At 37.4% G+C, this 25,648-nt stretch overlaps 1 protein-coding gene across 1 annotated transcript in view; it reads left to right on the top strand.

Annotated features, from left to right (window-relative positions):
* Positions 1-307: 307 nt before the first annotated feature.
* NUPL1 (nucleoporin like 1) overlaps positions 308-25,648 on the top strand; it is a 41,435-nt gene continuing 16,094 nt past the window's right edge. Inside the window, exons 1-10 of the mRNA XM_006894131.1 lie at positions 308-321; positions 1,163-1,305; positions 2,669-2,704; positions 8,095-8,244; positions 9,749-9,886; positions 12,412-12,522; positions 20,389-20,413; positions 21,148-21,213; positions 21,525-21,699; positions 24,657-24,736. Coding sequence (XP_006894193.1) covers positions 308-321; positions 1,163-1,305; positions 2,669-2,704; positions 8,095-8,244; positions 9,749-9,886; positions 12,412-12,522; positions 20,389-20,413; positions 21,148-21,213; positions 21,525-21,699; positions 24,657-24,736 — 938 coding nt within the window. The remainder of the gene's footprint in view (positions 322-1,162; positions 1,306-2,668; positions 2,705-8,094; positions 8,245-9,748; positions 9,887-12,411; positions 12,523-20,388; positions 20,414-21,147; positions 21,214-21,524; positions 21,700-24,656; positions 24,737-25,648) is intronic.

Raw genomic sequence — 25,648 nt, forward strand, 5'->3', positions numbered from 1 at the left:
ATGTGCAACTTCTACCTGTTTATGAGGAATCCTAATTGTGTGGTCTAAATTCCCAATTGTTAGAGAGGGTGACATAGTCCTTAGCGGATTTGCACTGGTAACCTAAAGACCTTGCCTCTTGTGGTTGAACTCGCCAGTGGTTCGATTGGAGAAAGATGGGCAGTCTCCTCCCGTACAATACACAGCTTTGGAAACCCCATGGAGGCTCAGCCAAAGACAGTAATTTTTCTTGAAGATTAGTGTTCTATTTTCAAGAATAATGTTCTTTTTTAAAATGATATATACAGGACCAAATGGCTAACACATTATGAATATGAAAAGGTAAGGAACAAAGAAACTAGATTAATAAAAATACAAAAACTAGAATGGAAATAATAAGAAATGTTTGTGCATTATAAAGAATATAACCAATGTCATTGAACAGCTTACATAGAAATTGTTGAAGGGAACCTAAACTGCTGTATAAGTCTTTACCAAAAACATAATAAAATTTTATAAAGAATTTTACATGCATTTTTTTTTAAGGAGAACAGAAAAAATATTTTGTCTTGATTAGAGGTAAATATATTGTCACAGTGACTAAAGAAGACGTTGTTAGGGGTCATTGAGTCATAGGTGACTCATAGCGACCCTGTGAATGAAAGACCTGAACACTTGTATAACTTTCATCATTTCTCCATGTTCATAGAGTTTCCAGAGACAAGCTATTTTGGAAGTGGGTGCAACTCCTGCTTCCAAGCTTGTTTAATTGGGGAGCTCCACCAAACACTGTCCACCGTGGGTAACCCTTATCACATTTGGCACATCAGTGTCACAGTGTTCAGCATCACAGCAACCACGAGTTACTTCTGTACAGCAAATGGACACACCAGTGCTATACCACTTGGAAGAATGTTTGAGCAAAACCAATTAAAACCAAGCCTGAGGGCCACAGACTAAAATAACCCACCTTTGGCTTGGTAGCGTCACTTTCTAGCCACTAGGCCAACATGAAAAAGTATTCTTTTCTGGTTCAAAAATAAAGTTAGTTCATTTTGGATCTTTTGGCATTGTATTAGACACATTAAATGTAGGAAAATGTCTAACCCTGAAGAGTTCGTTATGATGTTTTGTTAAATACTTATTTGCCCTGATAGATGTGTGTTTTGTTTTTCTGTACAAGTAACCCTTCTCTGGGGCTCAATTTTGGAACTCTTGGGAGCAGTGCAACTCCTGCAACGACCTCTGCTCCTTCAGTTGGTTTTGGAACTGGGCTCTTTGGATCAAAACCTGCCACTGGCTTTACTCTTGGAGGAACAAATACAGGTAGGAAGGGGCATCAAATATTTAAAGATGTTGTTGTGGTGCTGTCATCAAGTCAGAACAAACACATAGCTCAACCTCCAGTGGGTTTTCAGACTCATTTAATTTCCCATCCTTCTCCAGAGGAGCAGCTGGTGGATTTGAGCCATGTGCCTTTGGGGTTGCAGCACAGCTTTTTGCTACTAAGCCACCAGAGCTTGAAATATTTATTCTTACTGGAGTTTTGTTTTGCATCTCCTGCCTTTATAAGGGTTGTCAAAAGTTCTAGACCTGAAAACTAGTAAATATTAAGATGACAGGAAGTTGAGGGATTTGGAAGGGCAGGCTGGTGATAAGTCTAGCTATAGGCTGTGGTCTCCTCTAGTGTAAGGAAGGTGGCCTGGTCTTTAGGGAATTGTGCTGCTAGCCCAAAGGCTGCGCCTTTCTACCAATTCAAAACCACCAGAAGGGATAAAGATGCAATCTCCTTTGGTTTTCAGCCTTGGAAACTTGCTGTAGGGCCATCTAGGAGTCACTTCTGACTCAACAGTGAAAGGAAACCAAACACACATTCAGATACATACATTTACTGATAACTTCTTTAAGAATAATGAATTAAAGCAATTTAAAGTTTTATGTTAGATTATATAATACAATATTTGCAGTCAGTTTCCCAATTTTAAACATTTACTAATTTAACATATATTGGGAACAATCAGCCTCCTACTTTGCAATAACGTCAGATAGTCCTAGACGAACTTAAGTTTTTGTGTTATTAAAACTTGTTTTAGTGGGAAAAGGACTTGAAAGTATGTTTCAATAATGTAAAGCACTTTTTTTGCCTTCTTCTTAATAGCCATAAGTATTTTGTTATAAGCTAAAAATAACATCTCACTGGAACGGAGCACTTAATATGTAGCAGAGCTTCATGGTCATTGTGGCCACCATTTGCATTGCCTCGACAGCTTTGATTGCTGCACGACCCTGCATAGAAAACGAAATAGCATCACGGTAACCAGGAGCATGCCTGGCGGGCAGCGCCAGAGGCAGCACCGGGTTCCTATGCTTTGCTTGCAGGAGCTTTTTACCTCACTCAGTTTTTCTTATAAGTAGCCAGTGAGTTGACCTTTATGAGTAGTCATTCATATGATTCATATTTTATAAATCTTATTTGATAATTAGTCAAATTACATACAACTTTTAAAATGAAAGCTTATATTGCTTAATAGATGTAGTGGAAGATAGTTATGATACTTACTTGATTCATTAGAAATATTATTATTCCCTGGCATAATTTTAACTCTTTTCCCTTTTGATAAATAAACTGAAATGAATGTGTTGTATTGATGATGAAATTTTTTTTTCATTTTTCTTTTTTTGTCCGTAGGAATTGCAACAACTATTTCTACAGGATTAACTCTGGGTAAGAATTCTTGAGATAGATCCCTTATCTGTATTTTCTAATCATTTAAACTAGTTAAATGATCTTCCTTCTCTTCTTGTCTGATATTGCCCAGAGATGGAGAAGCATGTGAGGAGCTGAATGTAGGTCACAGATACCCAGTGACCAGAGAAGCTTTCAGTATTTTAATATTCTAAATAATTTGGAATTAATACTATTCTTTTTAATTAAAAAACCTTAAATTATATATCTAACTTTTCATATGAAAATTTATTTCACTTCCCTTTCCCCTTATCCCCAATAAGTTTTGTTGCACAAGCACTAATTGAGAAGAAATCAGAGTAGCTCTCATACTATGCATGAGATGTTAGATAGCCATGTGATTTCTGGGGACTTTTAGTTATCTATAAAGTGAGAATATTCAAGTTTTCATCCTTCTCCAGCTCAGAAACATGGCACTGTAGTACCTGTAGAAATGTAAATGCCTAAGATTGTAACCTATATTGAAAATGGATGGAAGGAAATAAATGTGAGAAGAAATGAGAGAGGACAGGACATTAAGGAATTTTTGTGCTGTTTAACTCATAATGGTTCCAACCCTGGAAAATCTTTAGTAAAAGACCAAAGACTAGTAAGCTCCGGAGTGAAACCTGAGTATGCATTAAGGAATTTTTAAATTTAAATTAATTAAGCAGTGGCAAACTTTCTGCCCTTGGGTGCTTAAATACAGCAAAACAAACTAGAGCATCCCCACAATCTGTAAGTCTTTTCCAACTCAGAGACCCTGGAGGACAGAATGGAACTGCCTCATAGGGATTTAATGTTGCCATCTTTACAGAAGCTCACTGCCCCATGGAGCATCTGGTGGATTTGAACTGCTGACCTTTCATTTAGCAGCGAAGACTTTACCACTGGTGTTACCAGATTTATTTCAGTGGCATTTAAAACAGAAAACACAGCGCATCTGTTTACCACCAGTGTTTGGACAAGATTGGATACAAAGGTCTTGCATTCGATCAAAGCCCTGCTCCCTGGCAGGGACTTCAGTTGTAGCCAAGACAGTCTAGAAGCAAAATTTTTGACTTCTTTATTCAGTGAATTCAGGAGAAGCCAGTGTGGTTTTCCATGTTTGTTCATTTATTATTTTCATAAGCAAATACTAGTCCATAGTTGGAAAAGCTGATAAAGGGTGTCCGTTTTTTAAAAAGATAACATAATTTTAAAGTAGATTAAAGGTAAGCAGAAATTGATAGCATAGCTACAAATGAGAAGACTATTGTACTCTTTCTTGGGAAGGGGAAAAAACTAATCTTAAGCTTTTTGAGGATGCCTGGAATCTAGGGGTACTTGGATTTGCTACTAGGGAAAAGGATCACTGGTGGTATAGTGGTTAAAGAATTTAGCTGGTAACCAGAAGGTCAGTGGGTTCCAGTCTACCTGCTGCTTCTTGGGAGATAAAGAGACTGACTGCTTGCCTCTGTGAAGATTATAAGAATGTTGTGGACAGATCTGCTTTGTGCGATGGTGTCATTTATAAGTCACGGTCAACTTGACTGTAGTGGTTTAGCTAATTGTAACCTCTGGCCTGAATGGAATTGAAGGTGAAGAAGTTAAGAAGAGTTCTTTTTTAAACTGTAGAGGGAGATAGTTCACCTCAGGACTTGCACTGAACTGAATTGACATCAGGTAGAGATTGCCAGTGAAATCTAAAGTATATACAGATTTAGCCTCATGGACCAGCAGCTGTAAGTTGGAAACTAAGTGAAAATGAGACAAAAAATGAAGGAGTTATCACTTACATAAACAGAAAAGGAAAATCTACAAAAGAGCCCTGAAAGAGTATAGTGAAGAGGAATAGAAAAAGTCCTAGAGCAAGCAGAAATACAGAAACCAAGAAGGAAAGAACATTAAGGAGTTGTTGTTAGGTGCTGTTGAGTTGTATATGACTCCTAGCAATCCTGTTAAAAACAGATCTAAACCCTACCCTATCCTGTGCCAGTCTCCTTATCTCTGACACATGTAAGCCCATTGCTGCAGGCACTGTGTCAGTCCATCTTTTTTTTTTTAATTATTATTTTATTAGTGTGTGTGTGTGTGTGTGTGTGTGTGTGCGCGCGCGCGCGCGCGTACCATCAAATCAGATCTGACTAGTACAGGAGGAGATTGTCCCTCCTTTCCCGGCAGGGCATCTGGTGGATTTGAACCATGCACCTCTGGGATTGCAGTGCAGCTTCTTGCCACTAGGCCACCAGAGCTCTCCTGTCAGTCCATCTCTTTGAGGGTCTTCCTCTCTCTGACCCTTTTTCTTCCCAAGCATAACCCTTTCCAAGGAATAGCCCCTCCTACCAACATGCTCAAAATAATGTGAGGTGAAGTTTTGCCTTCCTGGCCTCCAAAGAGCACTCTGGCTACACTTTTCCCAAACATGTCAATTTGATTTTTTTGCAATCCATGATATATTTCAGCGCTCTTCTCCAGCACCACAACTGAATGTATAAATTCTTTTTCTGCCATCCTTTTTCTTCATTGTCCAGCTCTTAGATACATAACAAGTGATTGAAAAGATCACGGCCTGAATCGGGCACATCTTAGTCTTCAGACTGACATCATTGCCCCACAGTAATCTGCAGAGATCCCTGACAGTGGATTTACCCAGTGCAGTACATCTTCTGACCTCAAGTGTGTCATTTGTGGATCCATGGAAGAGGAAATTATTGACAATTATTTCAATCTTTTCTCCATCTATTGTTGCCTGTTGGTCCAGTGGTGAGGATTTTTATGTTCTTGATGCTTAGATGTAATCCATGGTGAAGGCTATAGTCTTTGATCCTCTGCAGTGTTTCAAATCCTCCTTTTCACCAAGCAAGATTGTGTGTACTGCTTAGCACAGGATATTGATGAGTCTTCCTCTAATCCTGATGCCGATTGAGTAGGTGTGGGAAAAGGATACAACACTTTCTTGATTTTAAACCATGCAGTATTCCCTTGTTCTGTTCACACAAAGCTTCTTGATCTAGGTATAGGTTTCATATGAACACAGTTAAGTCTTCTGGGATTCTCATTCTCAATGATAACGATAGTTTTTTTGTGATCCACACAGTCAGGTGCTTTGGCATAATCCATAAAGCACAAATAGCATTCCTCTGGCATTCTTTTCTTTTAGCCAGATCTATTGACATCAGCAGTGACATTTTTGGTGCTATGGCAACTTGTAAACCCAGCTTGAACTTCTGGCAGTTCTCTGTCACTGTAACTGTTCTTGGCCATTCTTGGTTGATCTTCAGTTTGTTTGCATGTGATATCAACGATATTGTTATAAAATTTCCACATGCTATTAGATCACCTTTCTTGGGAACGGTTACAGATAGGAATCTCTTCCGGTCAGTTGGGCAAGCATCTATCCTCTAAATTTCTGAGCATAGACTGGGCAACACGTCCAGGGCTACATCTCATAGTTGAAATAATGTTAGTTGATATCTCATAGATTCTTGAGGCCTTATTTTTTGCCAAAGCCTTCAAATTCAGCTTGAATTTCTTCCTTCATTACCATTAATTCTTGTTCATATGGTACTTCCTAAACTTTCTCAGTATCAATCAGTTCTTATTGTTACCGTGACACTGTGTATTTCTACTGTCTTCTTTTAATGCTCCCTGGATCATTCAAGATTTTGCCCAGCGCATCTCTCACTCAGTATTATAACTCAAGACTTGAATTTATTTTTTAGTTCTTTGAACTTTGGAAATGCTGAGTGAGTTCTTCCATTTTTATTTTCCAAGTCAAGCTCTTTGCACATTGTTTTAATATTCTACGTTGTCTTCTTGAGATGCTGTTTGAAATCTTCTGTCCATTTCAGCATTTCCTTTTGTTTAGTGTCTCAATGCTATAGTGGTGCAATTTTCAGAGTCTCTTTGGACATCCATTTTGTTCTTCTGAATCTTTGCCTCCAAGGAGAAACTTCATTTCATCCTCTCAAAGTCAGACTGACTTGTTTTCCTGGTGGTCCACAGTATGTTCAAGACTCTTCTCCAGCACCACAACTCAAAGGCATCAATTCTTCTTTTGTCATCTTTAGTCACTGTCTATCTTTCTATTGCATAGCAAAAAATGGCAAAGACCATGGTCTGGATTAAACACTCTTTAGTCTCTAGACTGACATTATTGCTTTTCAGTACTCTGGAGAGGTCTCTGTCAGCAGATTTACCCAGTGCAATTTATCTTTTGATTTTCTGAGTGCTGGTGCCAAGAGTGTTGATTGTGGAGCCGAGCAAGCTGTAGAAAACTAGCCAAGTAATTGTTAATAACTTCAGTCTCTTCATCTATCATGGTGCTGCCAGTTGGCCCAATGGTGAGAATTTTTGTCTTGTTGATATTGAGCTGCAGTCCATACTGAAGACTATAGTCCTTGACCTTCTTCAGCAAGCACTTCAGGTCCTCTTCAGTTTCAGCAAGCAGGGTTGTGTCATCTGCATAATGTAGGATGTGTAATCTGCATAATGTAGGTTGTTGATGAGTCTCCCTCCAGTCCTTATGCCGCATTCCTCCTCATAAAGCCATGCCTCCCAAGTGATCTGTTCTGCATACAGACTGAAGAGGTACAGGGACAGGATGCATCCCTGATGCACTCCTTTCCTGGCTTTGAACCATGCAGTGTTTTCCTTGCTCTTTAGCTTCCCTTAACCTGGGAGCTCTGCTGAAGCCTGTCTACCATGGGTGATCCTTCTGGCCTTTGAAACAATGGTGATGGAGCATCCACAAACCACAGCAACTCACAGGTTACCCCAGTACAACAAGCTGAGAGACACTTGCTGTACTAATAAGATGTAAAGATTTACGGACCTAAGATAAAAAGTAATTAACAGCATGTAACTAATTCATCTAACATTATGAACTCATAGCTAGGTATTGTACCTTTAAAAACAAACTGTAAAACAAAACGAGAAAAAAATATTCTTGTCCAAAACCACAACCCCCCCCCAAAAAAAAAAAAAAATAAAAACAAACCATAAAGACAATGAGGCATATGAATATAATAGTACAGTCCAGGTTTCTGGCCAGATCTGAAACCTGTGGTGGCATGGCAGGTTGAGAAGGAGAGATGGTCTTTGAGAAAAATAACCATTTTTCTGCTGAGATGGAAGGAAGAGAAATGTTGGGCTAGGATAATCCAGGAATGGAATGGAAACTGAATTGCTTCCATTATATTGACTGGATTTTCCTTTGCTTTTCTTGACCCACAAGACCCATTTTTTTAAAATATTCATTGTGATCTCGTCTAATTTTTTTTTCACACACAAGTACATCTAACTTATATCTTAACTATAGAAAGTAGGAGCACAAACTTTGAAGAATCCAAAGAGGTTGAATTGAATCTGAATCATAGCAACTCTATACTATCCCCTCTCCTCAACAGGAGCACCAGCCACTACATCAGCATCTACCACAGGTTTCAGCTTGGGGTTCAATAAGCCAGCAGCGTCTGCCACGCCCTTTGCCCTGCCAATTGCTTCTACCTCAGCTGGTGGTCTCACTCTCTCATCAGCTCTGACATCAACTCCAGCAGGTGAGGCACGATGGGCAAAGATGTTCTGTTCTGTTTGATGGGTTTGAATTCTTATTTTACTTGGTAGTTACTAAATAAAAAATGTCTCTATTAACCTTAACTTGAATTTGGGTGGATTTTTAGTTCAGCCATTTGGCAGTTTTGACTTTACTATATTACTGATGGAGGAGTTACTGTGATGATGAACTACTGTGCCAAGGTGTGTCAAACACCATAATTGGCTACCCATTGTGGGCTGTGTTTGAGGGAGCTCCCAGATTGATTCAGGTTTGGAATCAGGAGTGGCATCACTTCCAAAACCACATGCCTCTGGAAACTCTATGAACCTGGAAAAACAATGATAGTTGATAGAAAGGCTTTAAGCCTTTTATTCATAGAGTTGCTATGAGTCATGCTCAACTTGATGGCAATCAACAACATACTACTAATGTATATAGAAAGAAAACCAGCATCAGGCATTAAAGAAGCAGAGGCCCTTTGGGGATTTGGTCTCTGTTTACAGATCAAAGCAAGAGCGTGAGAAAGGTAAAATCCATGGTAATGTAAACCTTTTTGATTTGTGTTTTTAAATATCACAGAACTTTTAAAAGGAAAATATCAAATACTTGTTTAATGCTTATTCCTTATTTTTAAAACTTTTCATTTTGGTTTGAGCACATGCTTATAGTTTAAGTAATTTTCCAATTTGGTTTCATGGTGCTGGTCACAATCTCCACTGGGTAACAGCACTCTTCCTGCTTCCTTCCTGGGTTCCCTGTTTTCACTCATCCTTTTTTCCCTGCCCCTTCTTTTTGTTTTGGGGCAGTTGTTTTAGAGCACTTTCTTCCCTGGTATTATTGTTCACTTTCTCACTCATTGCCATCAAGTCAGAACCACCTCAGAGCTGACCTTTCAGTGTGTTTCCAAGGCTATAAAACACACAAGGATTTGTAGTCCTATTTCTCATGCAGAGCTGTGATAGAGTCAAACTGCCAGAGAGATGTGGCCTTTGATTTAACAACCCAACTCCCTAGGAACTAGGTCTCCAGAGCTCCCTGTTTTCTTTATGTTATTATGTACCACTGAGTAGGAATTAGCTCAGCTGATCCAGATTTTCAGAGGCAGTAAATTTCTTGGGAGAAGATTGCCCATCTTTCTCCTGTGGAATGGATGGCGAAATTAAACTATTGCCTTTGGGTTGGCAGTACAGCTCCTTACCACTAGACCACCAGAACTCCCTACATTTGATTAGCATATTTAGTTAATACCCTCATTGTGTATTGCCTTTCCCTTTACCTAACTTAGGCTTTTTTGTTTTTAACCCTCCATTAGTATTCTTTATCTACTACTTATTTTTTGCTTTGCCTCTATTATTTCTCTATCTCAGATAAATATTATTTTGTCTATAAAGGATAGTTTTTTCATAGAACCGATTTTACCATGGAAAATATTTTTTTTTTTAAAAAGCTGTGTTTTTCTTTATTTCTGTTTGGAAATAATGCTGGCCTGGTGTCATCTTTTACAGCTTCCACAGGATTCACTCTGAACAATTTGGGAGGAACACCTGCCACAACAACAGCCGCATCCACAGCCCTTTCCCTTGGGGGAGCCCTAACTGGCTTGGGAGGTTCACTGTTCCAAAGTACAAACACAGTAGCATCAGGTAATCCAGGATGTTGGTTCGCTAGGAATACTGGCTACTTACACTCAGATTGACTTTTTCTTTTCTTTCTTTTGGCCTTCTGAGCACTTTGTTTTTTTTAACTTGTATGTTTTATTATTATTATGAAGGCAGAATTATGTTTTTCACAAATAATTGGACATCTCTGCCATGTTTAGAAATGTTGGACATCTTTGCCATTTTAAAATGAACTTTTTTAAAATATTTACTGGCACAATACAGAATTGTAAAGGAACATATGCACAAGAGAATCTTGTATTTCAATAAGTGATAGTCAAATAGTCTTGGGTTATTTAGAGTCTAAATTCTTTGTAAGGTCATTTGACCTTTTAAGCCATATTGCTGGGAATGGCTTTCCATTATTCAAAAGGGTAGTAACATATTTAGAAAGGAAGATTTTAAACACATGTTAAATAATTTCAGTCAAAGTATTGAATATACCATGGACTGCTAAGAGAATGAACAGGTTCGTCCTGGAGAGGATTAAACCAGGCTGCTCATGGAGGCAAGAATTCTGACATACTTTGGACATGTTGCAAGGAAGGACCAGTCCTTGGAGAGGGACGTCATGCTTGGGAGGGTGGAGGGACAGTGCAGGAGAGGAAGATCCTCAATGAGATGGATTAATTCAGTGACTGGGGTAATGGGGGTGGGTTTATTGGAGACAGTGAGATTGGCACAGGATAGAGCAGGGTTTAGGACTGTTGTACATAGGGTCACTATGAGTCATAGGCAACTCAAGGACACATAATAATACAACATTGGCTTGCCCAGTATGTGGTTGCTGTTATGTGCTATCAAGTCAGAACTGACTTAACTGACCCTCCAGTGGTTTTTCAGAGGCTGTAAATCACGTGACAGAAGAGTTACCTATCTTGCTTTGGCAGAGCAGTTGGTGGATTCAAACCTTGTGCCTAGCATAGAATATTAAATAGTATTTCAGATTTTATTTGAATCTCTATTTTGAGTGTCTTTATTGGTTCTTGCTAAAGTCTGCATAAGAAGCCCTTGTGGCATAGTATATTATGTGTTGGGCTGCTAACTAGACGGTTAGCAGTTCAAATCCATTAGCCTTTCCAAGGAGGAAAAATGGGTAGTCTTCTATAAAGGTTTATAGCCTCAGAAATCCACTAGGGGGTAGTCCTGAGTCAGAATCTACTCAGTGGCAGTCGAGTTTAGGGTTTTTTTAAAAAACATTTTTGCTAGTTTAAACAATCTAAAGATACGCAGATGCATTAAAGGCCACGCCTTTTAAATCTAGGTTCAGAGTGCCAACTTTTCAGTTAGTGGGTAAGCACATAACCAGTGCCACAAGATTTTGTCACATTGCTAAGATTTAAACCTAATTTTACTCTTAACCATCTGCTATATTCTTAAAGTAGCATTTTGTTCTACAATTAAAAACACTTGAATTAAAATTAACATGTGGGTTTATGAACTTCCATAAATATCAACTAATTTGACACAAAATTCTTAAAATGTAGCAACTTAATTTGTAAATGTATGGTGATTATGGCCTCACCCCTTCAGTTTCTTTTAGCAATGAGAAAAAATGAAAACAATAAATTTTAGGCCTGTATTAAGAAAAGAAAAGTTTTAAAAAAGTAACTTCCCTGTTGCCTTTGAGTCAATTCTGACAGCAGTTGTGTAAGATACAGTAGAACTACCCACAAAGTAGCAAAGGCCTTAGTCTTTCTGGAAGCACTCTGCCACATCTTTCTGCCACTGAGCAGCTTGTAGATTCAAACTACTAACCTTTTCTATAGTAATTGGCTGCTTAACCACAGTGCCACACAGCCTCCATTCGCTTAACTGGGAATGCGACATTTGGTATTTGTTCAACTGTAAGACTTCTAAATAATTTCTTTCAGTTTCACTGATGATAATACTCATTCCTTTACATAATATTAAAATTATAAAAATGTATTTTAGATTATTTTAAAATCATGAAATCTAATGCATGATAAGAAGCCAAGATGTTTTCATTGGAAACTATACAACTTAACCTATGCAACTATGATCTTAAAATCACAACTGACAATGCCTAGTGTTCTGGCTTCTAGGGATTCTGTAGGACAGCATGGAACTGCCTCATAGAGTTTCCAAAGCTGCCATCTGTTGGGAAGCAGATGCCTCTTCTCTCCTTGAGGTGACTTTGCACTGTCAGTTACCAATAAGGACTTACCCTCTGTGCCATCAGGGCTCCTTTAATAATGCATTATTATGAATGAAAATTAAGTGTACAAATGTTTTGAATTAAGAGATACATCATGACCTCTTTAATAAAGAAATATTAAACAATCTAAACAGTATACTGTTGAATCTAGCAAAAATAATCAGTTCTTGTGTAAAACCTGCTCTAGAATTGTTTTTTATCATTTTGCCTAAAATGAATGTAAAAGAAAGATGGTATCCAACGTAAAAGCATGTCAGTGCCTTGGTAAGTGATGAGAAATTTTGTAAAATCTTTGATTGAACTTGGTTTGTGGTGTTTGCTTTCTTTGTAGGACTTGGACAGAATGCTTTAGGCTTGACTTTGGGAACTACTACAGCTACTTCAACAGCAGGCAATGAAGGCCTTGGTGGTATAGATTTTAGTAGCTCATCAGATAAAAAAAGTAAGTAATACTGGAATTTTCTGTTTTAACAGTTGGAGAAATTTTTACTCAAGCTTCATATGTCTGGCATTTCATTAGTTGATATTAATGTTTTCCTTTTAATTTCTTTGTCATTAATATTTGACAGACTGTATTTCACATTTTTTTTTATAATTATATTTTATTAATTTTCATAAACATTTACAGAGATTTTGGGTTTCCATTCATTCACCGCTGCACCATTCTCTCTACCCTCCTCCCAGTTTGTTCTTGTCCAAATGCCACAGTGCTTGTCAAAGCCAGTTCTGATTAATCTTCTTTGTCAGTGTGTCCTTTGCCATTCCCTATCACTCCTCCCTGAGAGAGACTTCACCCTGAGTCATAAGGAAAAGGGGACGGCGTATTCTCTTAGCTACTTCCTGCTGAAAAGGGACGCTGTGGGTTTCAGGGTGAAGATCTTCTCTCACTACTCTAAAGGGCCCCTTTGGCAGTAGGAAACACATAGACTATTATGGAGATTGATTTTGGAATTTAGATGCACTCTTATTGATTGTGCTTGGCCATACATGTTCATATCCTTGAAGATGTATCATGGGGGTGTTGCAACCTAGAAGACACAAATTTGACTAACAAGTTATAAGTACATGAGTCAAAAATTATGGAAAAGTAAAAGAAAAGATTCTTTCATGTATTTCACATTTAAACTTTAAATTTATTTCTTTTTAAAAACGTCTAATTTTTTTATTTGCATGAAGATTTTTAAATTGCATTGGTTTTTCAGTCAACCATTCATATATAAACTTTAAATTTTTAACAGCTTGGATTTATATATGTTTTACATAGCTATTATAGTAGGTATGTTAGTAAGTTTTTAAATTGGAATTATACATATTTTTTGTGTGATAACTCTAATTAAAAGCTCCTTATGTATTACAGTTGTTCTAAACTAAATATATATATTATTTTTATTATCTGTTCCTCAGAATTTGAAGCTTAGGTTTTCGAAAACATTACACCAATTAATGACAGTTTTAAAAATGGTTATGTCTTAGTTTAATCTTAATTATTTAGCTATTATTTCTAACTTTTTTTTAACTTGGGACATGCCAGTATATTAGACATCTTTATGTATGAGAGAGAAAATGGTATCATAATTAAGAGGGTCAATTCTAGAATTTAATTGCCTGAGTTCAAATCTTAGTCCATCTCCTTATGAACTCTGTGACCTTTTTCAAGTTATTTAACCTCTGCATGCCTCACCTTCCACTTTATACATATGGAGGGAAATAATGATAATACTAGCTTCATGGGCTTGGTTTTAGATTTATCATCTGTACTTAGAATCGATTCCTTAGTGACCTTCCAGTCGGTTTTCAGCAGCTCTAAATTACACAGCTATAAAGCACACACATAATTTTCCTGTGGAGTAGCTAATGGATTAGAACTGACTGCCTTTGGGTTGACAGTGCAACACCTTCCTTAGTAGGCCACCAGGGCTCCTTAGTTTGAGTATTCTAATCTGTAAAACCATAGGAGGTTCCCCATACATAGTAAATATTTTCCTAAATTTTTGTTTCTGTTTTAGAACTTAAATCATTGACTTAGAGGCATTTATTGGAGACTGTTGACATACTCTGATATGTCTTTCTGAAAAAGTTTTACCAACTTATTTAGCCCCAACTCAGTATGAAAATGCCTCTTTTGCTGTACCTCCTCTTGGCTATGATGAATATTGTTACTAAATTCATATAAATGAACTTTGGTCTTTCATATTCATTATCCAGCTGTCAGATACATAGCAAGTGATTGAAAAGACTATGGCCTGAATCAAGTGCATCTTAGTCTTTAAAATGATAATCATTACTCCTCAGCAATTTGGAGATGTCCCTGACAGTAGACTTACCAATGCTGTAGGTCTCCTGATCTCCTGGTCTTCTTTTGTTGTTGTTGTTTTTCTTTTTTTGTTAATTTCAATGAAAGTTTACAGAGACTTTGGATTTCCATTCATTCGTTGTTGCACTTTTCTCCTTGCCCAACCTCCCCACCAGTTCACTCTTCTCTTTGAAAAGTAAAAGAAAAATTCTTTTATTGTTACACAGTCCTTCCTCCAAAGTCCACTCCACTATGCAGCCTTTGTTTTAAAAAGTAAAAGAAAAATTCTTTCACTGTTATACAATCCCTCGCCCCAAGTCCACTCCACTATGCAGCCTTCATTCTGGACTTCTGTCATGACAATAATACCAAATCCTATATCCCTTTTAAACAGTTCTCTCCCTTATCTGTTTCAGTGCAGTATACATAATTTATCCCATCTTTCTCAGTCTTCCCCCCAACCCCGATGTCAGTCCCATTTTACAACAGTGGCACTATGCAGTATTTGTCCTTTTGGAACTGAGATATTTTACCCAGCATAATGTCCTCCAGGGTCACCCATTTTGAATAATATTGCATGAGTTCCTTGTTTTTCAGTGCATCATAGTACTCCATTGTGTGAATATGCCACAGCTTCTCTATCCATTCATTTGTTGATGGGCTCTTAGGTTGTTTACAACTCCTTGCTATTGTGAACAAAGCTGCGATAAACACGGGTGTGCATATATCTGCTTGGGTGGCGGTTATGGTTACTTTGGGGTATATTCCCAGTAGTGGAATTGCTGGGTCAAATGATATCTCTATTTGCAATTTTTTGACAAAGTGCCATACTGCCTTCCATAGTGGTTGCACCATTTTACACTCCCACCAACAGTGAATAAGGGATCCAGTTTCTCCACAACCTCTCCAGCATTTACTGTTTGCTTTTCTGTTGAATTTTGCTATTCTTTTACTAATGGTTTTGATTTGAATCTCTCTTAGAGCTAGGGATTTTGAACATTTCTTCCTGTGTTTGTTTGCCATCTGAATGTCTTCTTTGGTGAAATGTCTGTTCATATCCTGTGCCCATTTTTCAGTTGGGTTGTTTACCTTTATCTTGTTGTGGTGCTCGAATATTTAATGAATTCTAGATATAAGTAATTTAATATGTCATTTTCCCTGTCTGTGGCTTCCCTTTTTACCCTGTTGGAGAAGTTTTTGGATTATGCATAGGGATTTGATTCTTAGAAGGTCCCATTCATCTGTTTTATCCTCTCCTGGTTTTAGAGTTTTGGGGATGCTTGGAAAACTGTTTATGTTATGGATTAGGACTTCTGGAGTCTATATGTCTTTTTGATGTTGCGTTCCAAACCATATTGAAGGCTGGATCTTCTTTGACTTCTTGATCAAAGAAGTCTTTGATCTTCTGCAGAAAGAGATTCAAGTCATTGTCTCTTTTCAGCGAGCAAACTTGTGTCATTTGCATAGTGCAGGTTATTGATGAGTCTTCTTCAAATCCTCATGCCACATTCTTCTTAGAGTCTAGCTTCACGAATGATTTGTTCAGCATACAGATTAAATAGGTGTGGAGAAAAGATACAACCCTGACACACACCCTCCAGATTTGAAGCCATGCAGTATTCCCTTGCTCTGTTTATACAGCAGCCGCTTTGTGTAGGTCATTTAAGTTTTGGAATTCCCTTTGTTGTCAGTATTAGCCTTCATTTGTTGTGATCCACAGTCAAATGCTTTGGCATAGGCAATAAAACACAAATAGACATTCTTCTGGTGTTTTCTGCTTTTAGCCAGGATCTATCTGACATCAGCAATGACGCACTTGGTGCCATGGTCTCTTCTATACCCATCTTGGACTGCTGGCATTTCTCTGTCAGTGCACGTTATTGCTGTTTCAGGATGATCTTGAGCAATATTTTGCTTGCATGTGGTATTAATGATATCATTTCTAGATCTTTCCTAGTCAGTTAGTCAAGCAGCTGTCTAAATTTCCTGGCATAGACTGGTGAGCATACCCAGAACTACATCTCTTAGTTGTAACATGTAAATTGATATCTCATAAATTCTTGGGGCTTATTTTTTGCCAATGCCTTCAGTGCAGCTTACACTTCTTCCTTCCTTACCGCTGGCTCTTTTTCATTTTTCAGTGTCAACGAGTTCTTTTTGATCCAGTGACTTTGTATGCTCTTTCCATCTTCTTTTGACACTTCCTAAATTACTCAAGATTTTGCTCATTGCATCTCTTAGCATCACAACTTGAGACTTAAATTTATTTTCCAGTTCTTCCAGCTTGAGAAATACTGAGTGAATTCTTCCTTTTTTATTCCCCCACTCCAGCTCTTTGCACATTCCATTATACTACTTTGCCTTTGTTTGAGATTAATAAGAGTTTAAAATTTTTCCACAAGAACAGTTGTGTCATTTGCATATCACAGGTTGTTAGTTTTCCTTATTAACATGTAATTGAAATTAAAATACCCCCCCCTCCCTCCGCACTCCATGGCTCTGTATTAGTCTAAGAGTTGAAGTGTCAGCAGGAATTAATCTGGGGAAAGGTGGTAGGAAACGGAGTTCAGAGACCAGAGCACAACATCTAATGAGTTCTGGAGATGAGAAGCACTTAGACTTTTCTGAAGAACAGACAAAAGGCCAATGTAGTTGTAGAATAGAAGTATTCTGGAGAAAGGCCCCTGTATGCCTGAGGAGTTCTGTCATTGCTCTGAGGCATTTGTGATTCACTGAAAGGTTTTGATTGGGATAATGTGATACAGTGAGATCTGTGTTTTAAGAACATTCTAACAGCTCTTTGGAGTGCAGTGTTCAGGAAGGCAAGAGTGGTTATGAGAAATTTTAGGACAACTGCCCACATACATTGCTGAAGCACAGGTCAAGTGATCAAGGTTCATGCTAATATAGATATGCCCCACTTAGGTATACATAAAGAAATACATATCTTTATATAAATACAGAATGGATATTCTTTCTTAATCTGCTCTGCTGGAGCAAGATAGGCAACCATCTGTGCAATTTGTTGTGTGCCTTATGAGTCGGAATCAACCCAGAGCTGACCTTCTAGCAGGTTTTCAGAGGCAGTAAATCACACAGTCCATAGGATACTGAGAATTCCATGGATTGCTGAAAGAACAAACAGATAGGACTTGGAGAAGGTGCAGTCACAGGGTTCCTTGGAGACAAAGATGATTAAGCTTCATCTCACATACTTTGGACATACTTCAGAAGAGGGTGTTCTTTGGAGAGGGACATCATGCTTGGGAACTTGGAGGGACAGTGAACCTGGTTGAGGGGAAGACCCTTAACCAGGTGAATTGACAACAGTGAATGCAGCAGTGGACTCAAGTGAGTCAGAGATTATGAGAATGGCACAGGACAGGGATCAGATTTGTTGTTCATAGGGTGCCTGTGAATCATATTAAACTTCATGGTACCCGACAACAATAGCAACAACAAACCATGCAGGAGGGTTAAGTATGAGTTGTTAGAACTCCACAGCAGTGAGAAAGGCGGTGAGAGGTAAGGTGAAAGGTGCTATAGCCAATGCCTCGCAAAACGTCCTTTACCTCTGGTGAGGGCTGTGATAGGATTAAGGAGGGCTGTTGTTATGTGTCTGGAGTAATTGACTCATAACTGACCTTCCAGCAGGTTTTCAGAGGCTGTAAATCTCACAGGAGGAGATTATCCATCATTATCTGAAGAGTAGCTGGATTTGAGGCATGTACCTTCGTGGTTGGTAGTATCACTCCTTACCTATGGCCCGAGCTGCATTATACCATTAATCCTTTTTCAACTGTTTTTCAGATTATGAGGGTTATTGCATCATTTCCACGACATCCCTAGAAAGTGAACAAAATTTTGTACTGTTATTTAACTTTTAAAATTAATCTTTACATTGATAGATTAAAAGTCTGCTCCGTAGATTTTATTTTCCCCATTTGTGAAAGTGCCATACTTGTAAAAAAAAAAAAACACACACACAAAGTGTACATCTTAATTAAAAAACAAATCATCTCCCAAGTAAAAGGTGAATGACAAATTACTTGATTTTCATGTGATTATTTTTTCCTCCATTTTGACCTCTCTGAAATTACCATCAAATAATTTTTGACTCGGTGACCCTGTATATCAGAATAGGAAAGATTCCAGGTACTCTTTATTGAAGCAGTTATTTTCCCCAAGAATCAACTGGTAAGTTCAAATTAGCTACTTAACCACTGTGCTGCATTTTAGAAGTAAACACATGGGGGGAAATATATATATATATATATATATATAAAAACACACACAACTGTATTAATTGAGAGAGGTCTTAAAAACCAGGAAGAAAAACACTTCAATTGAAAACCAAGCAAATAACATGATCATGTAGTTTATAGGAAGTTCTGGTGGTATAGTAAGTACATAGAGAGTTGCACTGCAAGGCTAAAAGTCACTGGTTCAAATCGATCAGCAGCTCTGTTGGAGAAAGACAATTTTACCATGAGATTTACAGCCTCTGAACCCCCCTGGAAGGTGAGTAATGACTCTGCTCTGACTTGACAGCAATGAGATGATGAGAGGCTGTTCTAGGAGACAAAGCGTTTTAAAAAAAATGTTTCTTGTTGAAAACATGATGAAGATGTTTGCGTATTCAGGGTAGATTGAAAGGGAAATTGGGATAATCCTTCCACATTATTAGTGTGTCTAGCTCTTTTCCTGACATAACTCTGATCTCTGAAATCCTCATCTCGGACTGCACTTAAAGTTATGTACAAGTGTTTGTTGAGAAAGACATTCATTATAGTAGTATTACTTCTGTATGAACATGTCAGAGTCATGACAAGATACCATAACATACAGGAAACATCCATGAAAATATGTATAAACCTGCAATCATATTCAGTGCTGTGTAAAGAGCTTGTCAGTAAAGGAAAAAGGTTGGGGAGGAGACATTGTGGTTTCCTGCATTTGCTGGGATTAAATTTGTATTTCTCTATTTTTCTTCAAAAAGCAGTTCATATTTTATGCAGAATTGATTTGGGAAAAGCAGGATATGAGTCACTGCATTACTTTTCTGAAGGAGCACTGCTAATATATATGCTACTAATAATCTATAGAGATTGTGAGGACAAGGCAGGATTGAGCTGTTTCCTTCTCTTGTTTATAAGATTGCTATAAAGGAAGTTGACTAGATGGCACCTAATAGTAACAATAGAAATAACTAGTAACCATCATTTAGGTATTTTTATTGCAAGAACTTTTGAAATATCTGCAAGTATTAAAAGATATATTTTTAATTAGCTGTTTTTGCAAAATACTTGGAGTTTAGATAATTACAGTATTATTATATTCTATTCTCTGGCTACTTGATAGGGAGTTGTGCTTGCTGCCAGTCCTAAAGCACATGGTTCGAATTCATCAACTGCTCTACTGGAGAATGATGGGTGGTCTCCTCCTGTGTGATTTATAGCCTCTAAAAACCCACTGGAGTCAGTTCAGACTTGATAGAATATAACAACATTCTCTACTGAGAGGAACAGAGAAGGTGTTAAGTAGCTAGACAAGACTATCAACTATTCCTGAGAGTGTATTCTATGGAAAATGTTTGAGAAAGGTAGATTCTTTCCTTAAAAGTAACAGATGAAAACCAGCCATGCGACTTGTCTGACTGACATGCCAGTTCATTTAAGGTCATCTTAGGTCATGACATGGCCTGAGACACCATCTTAAACACAATTAACTGTGTGCACTAACACTTTCCAAAAAACAAAACAAAACCTCATTGCTGTGGAATCCATTCCAATTCATAGTTATCCTGTCAGACTAAGAAAAACTGGCCGTCTTTCTCCTGAAGAACCAGTGGAGGATTTGGGGGTTAGCACTTAGCCACTGGGCCATCAACACTGTTCTTACACCTTAATTTTAAGCTGGTATTAATTTAAATTAGTTAAAAGTCGATTTAATACTTGTCTTTTTATTGCATTGCTAAATTTCCTATTTTTAAATGAAACCTTTTGTGTTTTCTAGGTGATAAAACAGGAACAAGACCAGAGTAAGTGTACAATTCAACTTTAAAATACTTAAAAGTGGTTTACTTCTTCAATTGCAGACTTTATATTTTCTCACCTAATTTCCATTGCATTAAAAACACCATTTGGAAGTAAGTATCCCATGCACTTCGTACAAGCATCTTTTGTATATTAGCTGTTACACAAGTGAGGAAGCTGAGAGCAGTCAGTAGCGGCAGATCTGAATTGAAATCTAACTCATGATTCCATTTTAGTATGCTAAATTTAACTTGGCTTGTCTTTACTGAATCCTTGTGATTCTCTGAAGCTATTTTGAGGTCCTATTTTCTTATTCCAGCAGGTATGGAAGAACAAATAATAACTTGAACACCTTGTTATGAAAAGCTTTGTAGATGATCTTTAACGAATGCTCTAATATTCTGACTTGAATAAAAATCACAGAATCTTTAATAAGCGTGGAGAAACTTAGTTAAGGTTTTCACCTGATAGGATTTTTTTCTCCACCATTTCATCAGATGGTTTTATTTTATGTATATATAAAATATGTAACCACCTTCCTAGATCTCTATATCAGATGAATTGTTGGAATATTTTTATCAATCAGGAAGTTTATTGTTCTTTGAAATCATCCAGGGTCTCAGTAAATAGGGATGCTTGCTTTATGTTATCATATACTAACACATATTCTAGTAAAAGACAACTAGAAAAAAAGCTTTTATTCTCAGTGATCTTAATATGTTTGTGGCATTTTTCTTAGGGATAGTAAAGCACTGAAGGATGAAAATCTCCCTTCTGTCATCTGCCAGGATGTTGAAAATCTACAGTAAGTGTCAAATACAATTAGAGAAATAGTACTCGAAGGCCTCTTGATTGTGTTGTATGGATGGAAACATTTCCATTCCTCTTGAACACTTTAGCTTGGATTAAAATTTTAATGTTATGGAAAGTGGACAAGAAAGCAGAATATCAGGAATTAAAATACAGTAACTACCATTCTTTTGAAAAGCACATAATCTTTGTTTCTTAAACATTTAATCTCTGACTAATTTATTTTAAATGTGCTTTGTTTTTATTCCTATGTGGAGGCAGAGGTTTCGTTTGCTTGTTTTTAAATAACTCACTTTTTTTTTAAAGGAAATTTGTGAAGGAACAAAAACAGGTCCAAGAAGAGATTAGCAGGATGTCTTCTAAAGCAATGCTTAAAGTACAGGAAGATATTAAAGCTCTAAAACAGCTACTGTCATTGGCTGCCAGTGGGTTACAGAGGAACACGCTCAATATTGACAAGCTGAAAATAGAAACCGCTCAGGTATACTTACTTACACATATGGACCAGAAAGTGTTTTGTTTTCATTTGCTTTTTAATTATAAAATTAAATGTGGACCAAAGAAGTAAAATAGCTCACAAACTTTTAAATTGCTGTAAGACTAGGAATGAGCTGTCTTTATTGAATGGTTACTTTGTACATGACAGTGTCTTAAGCTGCTTGCATAAATTAACCTAGTTTAATTTTTACAGCAGCCCTTTATAAAGTAGGTCCAAGTATTGTTTTCATTTTCTAAGTAAGACAGAAGTAGAGAGCTGTGTTAATGGCTGAAGTGTTTGGAGTCTGATCTTGGCCTTGCAGTTCTAGAACTTAAGGTTGTAGCTAGTTCTGGCTCAGCTGGCTAAATTGCTACATTAGACAAGATGGAAAAAAGAATTAATCGGAAGAAAACAATGTTTTACTTTTTAAAAAATGTATCCGTTCTATAAAATAACAGTGTACTGATGACTTTATTATATCATCAAACAAAAAAAAGAAATCTAAAACCCAGAGTTCTTCTAACTCAGAGCAATCCTCCATCAGGCAGCCTTTAAGTACCAAAAGACTGATGAAATAATAAAAGACTTGGTAGCGTACAAAGGTGGCAAAAGAATGAGGTAGGGATGAAAAAAGTTTCCTTAAGGAAAAATTGTCCATACTTTTTAGAAAATTCTAGTGAAAATAACAAGTTTAATAAAATAGAACATATTTTATTTCTCATAAATAGACATTGTTCCTCTATTCTGTGTGGCAAATTACCAATTTTGGGGGGGAGGGAATGTATTCTGAGTCTCTTATTAATTTAGTTTAATCTCAATCTTAGGTAACTTAAAGCCTTTTCTTCTAAGACAGGATTTTTCTGAGAACTATGAGGAGCTCATTATTTCTGGAGTGAGAAGCTCATTATTTCTGGCAAATACAGTGGCATCTCTTATAGAACTCATTTCTTTTGTAAATAATTTAGGAGTTTTAAGTTGGGTGGTTAATGTTTTCATTAGTTGTGAAATTGATAGAGGGAGGAAACCAAATGGGTTGTTGGTGTGATCTTGCTGAGTTCTGTGGCATCCATTCATTCAGTAGTCATTTTGCCAGAGTCTATTACATGCCACACACATTGACAGGTATTTGGAAGTGAATGACTTGTAGTATATGAGGGAAGTGTTATCTGTCAGCCTGGGATTGTGGTCCAGGTAGAAGTGTTGTTGGGAGCCCAGAGACTCCAGTGGACACTTTTATCATCTGACCAGAATAGGATACCTTAGAATTATGTCTTGAAAATATATATAAGTATTCCCAGGCAAGTAAGAAGGAACACTAATGTGACTGAAGGGCATTTCAAGTGAAAGGAGCTAGGTGAGCAGAGAGTTGGAAGCAGGTATTAGACCTTTTTGAGGGCTTCCAGCAGTTTGGTATAATAGCAGCTATGAGTTTGTATCTGGACTTGGCAAATACGAATGCTTAGTGAAGCCGGTAGGGGGTAGCGTCCTGTGAGGATGTTGAAAAGCCTGAGTTGTTAGGTGCTGTAGAGCCAACTACAACTCATAGCTACCCTGTGAACAACAGATCCAAGCCTTGCTTGGATCTTGCTGTCCTCACCATCTCTGAAATGCTTGAGCCCATTGTTACAGTCCCGGTGTCCGTCTGTCTCATTAAAGATCTTCCTCTCTTTCGCTGACTTTACCTAGATGACTAAAAAAGGATGTGGAAGTAACAGTCATGCCACATTTTGTTTTGTTTTTTGAGAGGCTTGCCTGTGAAAGGTTGCTAGAGGGCAATATAAACTTAAGATACTTTGCTTTTTCTTAATAGGATAAAGGTAGTTGAAAAAAACAATTAAATGATGAATAGGGATTGTAAAAGAGAAAGCAGTCTTAAACAATCACTGAGTAGAAGATAAAAATTGTGTTGAGAAAGAGTTGTTGTTGTGTATTGTCAAGTTAGATCCCACCCATAGCTCACTCTCTGACAGGTTTTTAGAGACAGTTAATGAATTTCCAGTGAATGAATTTCCCTGTAACTCAGTTTGGTTTTTTTTGTCTGTGAGAAGGTAGTTTGTATGGTAAGACCTCCAGTAATACTTGCATTGTTATCTGTTGCTCTCTAGTGACCTGGTGTGTACAGGGTAGGACTGTGCTTCATAGGGTTTTGAGGACTGTGACCTTTTGAAAGCAGACTTCCAGAAGCTTCTGGGTGGGTTCAGCTTTGCAGCCCCCCTTTCATAGGTTTGCATGGTAATCCTACTATACAAATGACTCTTATAGAGCAAGGATATTTTTATCATAAAGGCTATTTGTCTAGTTTCCTATTATTGCTATTATAGAAGTACCACAAGTAGACAGGTTTAGTAAATAGGAATTTATTTTCTCTTAGGTTAAGGCGTGAAGCTTGAATTCAGTGTTCTGGCTCTGCGTAGACTTTCTGTCCCTTATTAGCCCTAAGGGAAGGCCCTTCTCTCTTTTCAGCTCCTCCTTTGTGCTTGCTGGCTTAATCTGCTCTTTCTCCCTACTTGTTGCTCCGACTTTGTTGTCCTGTTTGGGCCCTCGGGTCAAGGTACAGCTTTTTGACTAGAGATTGAAAGATCAAGGAAGTTGGAGTTAATCTCTTTTAAAAGAGTGATTTAGGACACACCATGCATTGATCTGGCTTCATCAATATAATAAGTGTACATCAACGTAGAGTAATTTGCCTATTTGCTAAAAGAATTACAACCACAGGGCTTTTAACACACTTTAGCAGGCACAGTTTAATCTGTAACAGTGCAAAAGTGTAAATTAATTATTTTCTTTGGAAAGAAATACTTTTTATAAAGGACAGTTATCCATAATAGGATAGAATATGTGATATATGATACGGTCTCTCAGCATGAATTTTCATAAATGACATTATTTGATATTTCTGTCCATTTATATACAATGGGTATTTTAACCAAGCTCTTAACTTTGAAAAACTCTTTTCTTAGGAGTTAAAAAATGCTGAAATAGCTTTAAGGACCCAGAAAACACCACCTGGACTTCAACATGAAAACACAGCTCCTGCAGAGTAAGTTACTGGTTTTTAAAAACAAATATTCTCACTTGAAAAAAGTAGAACAATAATATGCAAGCCAAGAATTTTGAGTTGTTTTCCTGTGTGGCAAGCTTGACTTAGTAATCTAGTAAGTGCTTTACATAGATTTTCAAATTGAATACTTGAAACACTCCTAAAAAGTAGTTTGTTGAAGGGTAAATAAAGGCTAAGAAATCTAATTTTTCCACCATTAATACAGGTTACACTTGATTTAAAATACTATTGACAAGGGTAGCCTATTCCACTAGATGAAATTTTTATAAGAAGGAGTACATAAAGTCACTGTACAAGAAAAAATTGGCTGACATTGAAGAAATTAGTGAAACAACATAGCCAAGAAGCAGTGGTGATGAAGGAGGAAGTTCAGGCTGCTCTGAAGGAACAGGCCAAAAGCAAACCTCAGGAATTGATGGCATGCCAATTGACATAATATTGGAACAATAGATGCTACCCTGGACATTCTCATAAGGCTGTAACAAGAAATCTGGAGGACAGCTACCTAGCCAACTGACTGGAAGAGATCCATATTATTCCCATTCCAAAAAAAAGTGATCGGAATATGGAAATTATCGAACAGTATTACAGCTATCACACATTATTGCCAATGTGTCTGATGGATCTTGGCTGAAAGCAGAGAGTACTAGAGGAAAGTCTTTTTGTGTTTCATTTATTATGTGAAAGCATTTGACCGTGTGGATCGTAACAAATTGGGGCTACCTGTGGGAAGAATGGGAATGACAGAACACCTGATTGTAATTGTGGAAAACCTATACTTGGACCAGGAAGCAGTCATCAGAATAGAGCAATGCAGAACAGATCAATCAAGATTGAAGAAAGATTCATCAACAACCTGTATTATGCAGGTGATGCAACCTTGCTTGCTGA

The sequence above is a fragment of the Elephantulus edwardii genome, unplaced genomic scaffold (genome assembly GCF_000299155.1).
Source record: "Elephantulus edwardii isolate Elephantulus edwardi_28Jun2011 unplaced genomic scaffold, EleEdw1.0 scaffold00135, whole genome shotgun sequence".
NCBI classification, from domain to species: Eukaryota; Metazoa; Chordata; class Mammalia; order Macroscelidea; family Macroscelididae; genus Elephantulus; species Elephantulus edwardii.